The sequence below is a fragment of the Montipora capricornis genome, chromosome 4 (genome assembly GCF_036669925.1).
Source record: "Montipora capricornis isolate CH-2021 chromosome 4, ASM3666992v2, whole genome shotgun sequence".
In the NCBI taxonomy this organism is placed as follows: domain Eukaryota; kingdom Metazoa; phylum Cnidaria; class Anthozoa; order Scleractinia; family Acroporidae; genus Montipora; species Montipora capricornis.
Genome location: NC_090886.1, coordinates 50,346,930 through 50,354,429, shown reverse-complemented (window position 1 = coordinate 50,354,429; position 7,500 = coordinate 50,346,930). Strand labels below are relative to the sequence as shown.

Below are 7,500 nucleotides of genomic sequence, written 5' to 3'. Positions count from 1 at the left end.
GGATGTCTTTGTCTGGGTGGTGAGGGATGGGGCTTAAAACCTGTGTGGTCAATCCATTGCCTGGCTCTTTTGTGATGAGAAAGTGTACATTAGGGACCTTAAGATTGGAGGATGAGGACTGCTACAAGTTAAAGTTTTCCGTTCTGAGCATGCGCACAAGGTTTGGAGGGCAACATTTATCGAAGTGTGCGTCTTCAGAATGGAAAACACCCACTGGTAGTCGTCCTTGTCCTCCGATCTAAAGGTCAGCCTTCTCAAAACCGGCCGGTCGACGGCTCAATGAGCCGCCTCCTCAGAAAGCTTGACCATCTCCTTCCAGTCAGAAAAAGTCAGACACAACACATTTTTTAGCTCTAACATAAAGTCACTGGAGATATTATAAAAGCTTTGTAAAAAGCTTGTTTGACATACAAATTCGCATCCGCAATATTTTTTTGCGTCGCTCACATGAAAATGTTTATTTAACTATTAAACATTCCAGTATTTTTTATCAGACTCCATGCAAGTGTCAATTCCATATGTGAAATTTTGTCACTTTAAATCCCCTAGATGGCACTAAATTGCATCTGTGACTGTCTAAATTTAAAAAATTCCCTAGCGGAGCATGCCCCCAGATCCCCCTAGAAGATTGCGTCCTTTGGGTACTCACTTGGGTGCCTTTAGCACCAAAACCGTCTCCACTTTCCTTATGACCTGCTCCCCAAAAATATATTGAGAAGGCTGAAAGGTCCCTATTCTTTGCGAGTCTACAACTACACAAATTAAACATTTTTGCCTAGTCCGCTTACAGTAAAGGAGATAAACAAACAAGGGCAATGGTTTAATGTCTTTGTTCAATAATGTAATCATTTGAGTATACAGGAAACCTAATACTAGGTAATTTTTCCTAGAACTTTTTAATATTCAGGGTCAAATTCATAGACTAACAACAGACAAAACAACCAGCCTGATGATACAACTGCGGGAAATTTATTATAGTGATTTATACCTTACAAAATCACTACTGTCAAAACTATTTTGGACTGTCCAATCCAAAACTGCAAAGTGAATTACTTAGTAAGGTTCCAATGAATGAAGGCTGAATTTTGAAAGACAATTACACTGTAACCACCAGTAATTATGCAGAGCCCAGTTGCGCGAAGGGTGGATAGCGCTATCCACTGGATAACTCAATTGGTTTTGCTAGAGTTTATCCCCTGAATAGTGTTTTATCCAGTGCATAGCATTATACACCTTTTGAACCACCAAGCCAAGATGAATTAATCCAAACTTGATACCCCTCCAGTCAGTAGGGATTGAGAAATAATATTATGCAAGGTTCATATCGAAATAACTTTAATGTGTGGCAGGTAACTCGTAAAATAGCCTCAAAAAGTCCTCAAGTGCCAACTGGTGTAACTGACAAAACTACATTCAGCAAGGGAAAGCAGTCAAAAGAATCTATTGCTCCAAAAACACAGGCCCCTAGTGGGAGAGGAAAAGCAGTGCTGCCCGATAAACCCAAACCAGTGACGCAAAGGTAACAAGGATTCCTTACTACATGTAGGTTGTATTCAGCTGTGATGGTGTGAAAAATAAATTATTGTCATGAACAGATGTCCATCATCAACATCATCATCAACATCATTATTTTGTTGTCATGATTATCATAAACGTTGTCATCATCGTCATTATCGCTGTTAAAATCACTTTAAAATGTCAATTGAATTAATTTATCCATCCAGTGACATTAAAATGATGTCCAATAAACAATTTATGTGGATTGGCCCTTTTCTTTTCTATGGCTGTTATCAGGGGAGGATTTGTTGGGTTGCAAAAGGGGCTGCAAATTCTCCTTTCCTACTGACGTGTATAATTATTTAGAGCCATTTTCTGCATTGTAAGTCAGAAGTGCTTCCAAATCCTGAAAGCTGTGTCTCCATGCAAGTGACATTTTGTAGAGTGGGGTGGTAGTGTGGAATTTAGTGGTGGGGTTGGGACCCTTCTACTCTTGCCACCGTTATTTCTTCAATGTCGTATTCCTTGGTGTCGTGTAGCCTGTTTCTTGAAAGTCCCGAGAACTTTTCAGGCCCGAAAAGCCAGTTGTCAAACTGCAATCCGCTTGTTTTGAAAAGCTGATCTTTTAACATGAAAAACCAAAAGGATTGCAAAGTTTCATGGCTAAAAACCTCGGTGTTGATATAATGGGAATTTTGGCTCCCGGAATAGGCCCAAAAAGGTTCGGGACTCTTGACAAACAGGTCCCTGTTCTTTTAATACTCCTGTAATTGAAGCTGTCAATTACAGTATAACACCTACTGAAACTTAATGATGTGATTTCAACTTTCAGTAGTGCCTTTTCAAGAGCAGAATCCACTGGTAACCCACCAGGACTGTTTAACAGCATTGATGCTTCATTTCAAATGAGGTTACAAGAACTGGAAGAGAAACAAGAGGTACTGTAGACAGAGAATTCATGAACATTGTCAAACTTTCTTAAATAATCAAGGTCTAACTGCTATTTTCAAGCATTCGTAAACTGTTGTTGGTGTCAAAAGCCTAAGAAAAAAGAAATCTGTTTGGGAAAGCATTTTGCTCTGGAGTTACAGTAATTACTGTGTGTATAGAATGGTGATACAGAAATCTTTTAATGGCACCTTAATTAGCTACAGTATGCCTCTTTAACACAGAATCTGTTTATGGGTCCCAGTGGACAACTACAGTGAAACAAGAAAACTGTTTGACGCAGTCAAAAGGCATCATCGACAACAGCAACAACAACGTTATTACAATTAAAGTTACAGAGCATAAAATTACACACTAAACCCACTAGTTCCTGTCAAGCTAATCGAGGACGGCTCATGACATACACATACAAGCTTAAGAGGTCTATTGGTAGCAAAGTCTCAGACTTAAAGGGACACTTTGGACCTCATGTCAAAATTGGGCGGACATTAGTGACAATACAGTGCTCTATTGTTTTTTGACTGGTTGCTACACACAGTTTACATACATCATTTTGCTTTATAATGTCCAGATTGAAGAAGAAGAACTAGAAGAATTTGAGCTCCTGGAACAAGCTGCTGCAAATGCATCTTTCTCTTCCAATTCATCGGTTGTGGTCAGGGTTCTGGCGAAAGCGAGAGGCAATGCACAGGGTGGCAAGCGCTTTGGCCAAGAACAAAGTGCAGTAAACAAGAAAAGTAAGCATTCTACAATGATTCTCCCCACCCTAAGGCACTTGCATAAAATATGTCCCTACAGGGCCAACAAGTAGACTGATTTTTGCTTAGCAACACCAGCGAAAGCATAAGCAACATAAACAGTTGATCATTGATACAAAACACTCAACTCAACAACAAGGTATTTATTGTTGCGTCTGCTGATGCTTGCGTCAATAGGGAAAATTAGCTTTTATAGTGTTTAAAGGTTACGAGAATTAGTATGCATAACTACTTGAAGCGACTTTTCTTTTATTTTACATCTCATGTCTAGCACGTTTGCATGGATCTTTCATAAGTCGCACTGAGTGTTTTCATCTCAATGTTCTTTTTGCAGGTCCTGGAGGAATGCCAAGATTAGTAGACACGGGTTATGGTCGTGGAGATGGTAAAGTTAACTCGTCAGCTGACCATCCCGATCCTGAGCTGAGTGACCATGGTAATTGGCTTGTTTTTACTGTTTAGGATGTGGTATGCTATTGCCAGGACTAAATTTCAAAGTGCATAAGATTCAAGATTTTATTTCATGCGTATGGTCTAGGATGTAAGTACGTGTTGTATATTACTGTCACGCACTCTTCGTGGTGGACGGATGGAACAATGTAAGGCACAACAAAGTGGTGAAACAGTAATATTTGAATTTTGTGTGTATGGTTCACCGTTGCTTACACATATTCTTTGTAAAAGGTCAAATTTGCCTCCTGTCTCAATCAGCCCTTATGGTTATACATATATTTTATTGTTCATCATACATTAGAAAATATACATTGGTAGCCAAAGCCAGGGGGGTGGGGGGAGGGGCTTAAATGGCCTGTGATCAGCAGAAAACAAAGACAATTTATATGAGAAAAGAAGGCTTTTAACTTATTAACCAAAAGAAAAACAGCAGGTTGCCTCCACTCGTCTCTTAATTTGTGATACAACTCCTGCAAGGATCCACTGTTAATGTTCTATGAAATGTGTAAAATAATAAGCTGTTGTCGACAATATTACTTACACTTCTGTTTACCTTTATAACTATGGAATAAGCAATTTCTTAAACTGAAATGCCGTTTTCATACCATTCCTGTGTTTTATTTATATGCCACGATATTAACTCCCCTCAGAAGTTTTGTTTCTGTGGCAGATAGTGACAGTGAAGGCAGTGACATCACGCTGAAGGAAATGACGCTGGACAGTGTGTTGGAAGTAGAAAGTGGCGACGAGAACTCGAATCAAGCAAATTTGAACAAGTGGGGAAAAGGTAGAAACTAGAGTGTTTTAAAGCAGTTTGATTTATAAAATTAATGATGAAACCGGAAAAATCTCTCCAGGCTAATAGCACTGAAGTTTCGGAGAATTTTAGAGGAACCAACCAAATGACAGAACTGATGTCTGTATCCTGCGCAACATTTGACTTGATTTACTTTCATTGTTCATTTCAGTTTACAGTGTCCCCAATTAGCGCTGCAGCGCTAGAACGACTAGACACTTAAATAAAGTTCCTTTCCTTTCCTTTCCTTGTGGGAAATAGGTGCGAGACAAATTCGCATTTCATCATAGTTGCTTTTCGTTTTGCTTCTTAACGGCTAAAAAAAGTGGCCAGAGATTTTACTTTTCAAAGGCAACTTTTAAGCAAAGTTTTGACCGTTCAAAGGCCAATCAATGGAAAATCGCGAGTTGGCATCATTTCATAGAAGAAACGACTTAATTGCGTAAGGACTACATCAATTTGTAGTAAAGCCCCCTATTTTTCTTTGTTGTTGTAGTGTCATCACACTTCAATCCAAACTCGTCACCATCATTGGACAATGACTTCAATGACGAAGAAGCGTGGGGTGAAATTAAGAAGCAAGCAAAAGGCATCGCGAAGAACATGGAAAATGGCGATGATGATGATTTTAATGATGACGATGATGATGATAGCGATGTTACTATAAGTGATATCTTTCCTCTTGTGACTTCCACCCCACCGGTGCGTCAAAAGGGAAGTAATACTGCTAGACTTGACCAGGTTTTGGAGAATGAAGGTGATGGTGTGATGGCCTCGACACCACCAACGTCTTCTCTTGTCACCAAGCTATTTCCTCAATTGAAGCCGAAAGTAAAAGCCAATGTAAGAACCCGACGGAAATTTAGTTACCTTTCTTGTTTAATCCCAACGTTCCCCGGAAAGTTGTCTCAGTGGAGCGTGCAGCGGCCTTTCGTGCGCTAGGTCGCGAGGTCGAACCCCAGAAGGACTAGGATTAAGGGTGTTTGGAGTATTGCAAGAGTAAATGCTTGCTTTCTTTGTAATTTCGTCTGCTAATGGTACTATTTTAGGCCCTGTCTCCTTCATCTCAGTGGGGCGTCATTCAAAATGAGTGGTCGACTTGGAAAGATAAGATTCTAATTGACTAATCAGCGATGAGACCACATAAATAACTATCGACATTACTTATACCATGAGGCTATTGTCCCAAGTCGTTCTGAAATTGTGCATTAACTGTCTTTACGTTAAACTGCCTTTGGTTTGATCTGGAAAAGAGAATTGATAAATTAGCTTCAGTGACCAACTTTGGTCATTTCACGTCGTTGTTTAGCTGAGAACTGCAAAAAAATGCACCAAAATTCAAAACGCACGTGCAGAGCGTTCCAAGCTATTGTTTTAGCCAATCAGATTTGATGACTTTTTGGTTTTCTCGTTACCGCTTCTGTCGTCTGTCTTTAAGCTGTAAAGCCAAACTAAGGGTATGTTTGTATGATGAAAGCAAGATCCTAGAAGGTCAATCATTCAAGCAATATTTGTTTTCTGTATCCCGTTTACACGCAAAAAGTTGTACTTTGCCCCAGTGTGTGGACCTTTAAGAGGATAGGATCCTCTCACCTAAAAGATATAGAAGATATTACATGGCCGTGCGGAGATACGAAATTTTTCTTCGAGTGTTGAAAAATATTTCACTCCTTCGCTGCGTTCACTCTTGAGAAAAATCTCTTTCCCGCGAAAGCTCACCTGGAATGTCATTGGTGTCTATTGTAATAAAAGAGGTTCCTTTTGCAAGGAAGTAAACTATTCCACTCGAAGGATCTTTGCACTAGGAACTTTTGCACTAGGAATATGACAGCAGCTAGCCAGGCGTTCAGCAACTTCGCTCTACCGATTTTTTTTATAAACCGTAATCCCAAAGGAAATTATCGCTTGTAAACGAAACGGAAATTGTTTTGTCCTCAACGGTCTTCCTTTGCTTTAAAGCTTCCTTAAACAGCCCCAAATTTGCCTTGGCCAATCACAGCAGAAATAGACAATCAAGATAACCAATCAGCACTCAAAACGATTGCAGGCAGCCAGCCCAAAGCGCGGGAAAAGGTGTCCTAGTTATTCACCTTTTTTTTTCCGTTTGGTATTCAAAAGATGTGTATTACGCTTTGATCAATGACTACTTAGCAAGGCACCTACTTACTACTAACACCTTTGCGTTTTTCTAGCAGCAAAGTGGCAGAAAACAGCCAGCAAATGATGCGCCCCAAAATCGAACTGGAGACGAAAAGAAAGACGATTCGCCCGTCGAAGCTGTTCAGAGTGTCGCAGTCAGGCAGAAACTAAAAGAACTTGAAACTGAGATTGAAAAGTTCCGAAGCGAGAACGCAGCTCTGGCCAAGATGCGGGCTGAAAGAGAGGAAGTGAGTAACACGAGTGTTAGTAGGGAGCTTAAGCAACGACAACGGCGACGGCAACGAGAACGTCACAAATTTGCATATTTAGTGGTTAAAAGCAATAGCTTTGCACGCCCTGCACGTGCGTTTTTCACTTTTGTCCATTTGCCGTCGTCAGCAAAACAACAAAGTGAAATAGCCAAGTTCATGGTTTTATGAAGAACGTCAGCACTTGAGAAAAAAATTTCCTTTTGTCCCCGAAATTGAGTGCCGTTCCGACTGGTGTCATTTTTGAGGAATTACCACACCCTTGTCATATTAAAAACGTTGAAATAGGCACGAGGCGATTAAAATAACGCAAATTTATATTTTGAGGTGACGTTCTCGTTGCCGTCGCCGTTGTCGTTGCTTAAGCTCCCTAGTAGGGAACTTAAGCGACAACAACGGCGACGGTACGTATCGAGAACGTCACAAATTTGCATATTTAACGGTCAAAAAGAATAGCTTTGCACGCTCTGCACGTGCGTTTTTCACTTTTGTCCATTTCTTTGCCGTCGTCAGCAAAACAACAACGTGAAAAAGGCAAATTTGTAGTTTTACGAAGAATGTCAGCACTTGAATATAAATCTTCATTTTCTCCCGCAAATTAAGCGCCATTCCGACCAGTACTACCACACCCTTTTCATAT

General features: G+C 40.2%; 1 protein-coding gene across 4 annotated transcripts in view; it reads left to right on the top strand.

The window, feature by feature from the left end:
• Window positions 1–7,500, top strand: part of LOC138047279 (centromere protein J-like) — a 31,645-nt gene that overhangs the window by 9,304 nt on the left and 14,841 nt on the right. For 2 of the 4 annotated variants that reach the window (XM_068894044.1, XM_068894041.1), the window contains exons 6-12: window positions 1,350–1,519; window positions 2,330–2,435; window positions 3,017–3,182; window positions 3,538–3,639; window positions 4,327–4,443; window positions 4,949–5,295; window positions 6,645–6,839. In XM_068894044.1, the coding sequence (XP_068750145.1) occupies window positions 1,350–1,519; window positions 2,330–2,435; window positions 3,017–3,182; window positions 3,538–3,639; window positions 4,327–4,443; window positions 4,949–5,295; window positions 6,645–6,839 (1,203 nt within the window). The remainder of the gene's footprint in view (window positions 1–1,349; window positions 1,520–2,329; window positions 2,436–3,016; window positions 3,183–3,537; window positions 3,640–4,326; window positions 4,444–4,948; window positions 5,296–6,644; window positions 6,840–7,500) is intronic. The other 2 variants (XM_068894042.1, XM_068894043.1) reach the window with 2 other exon arrangements.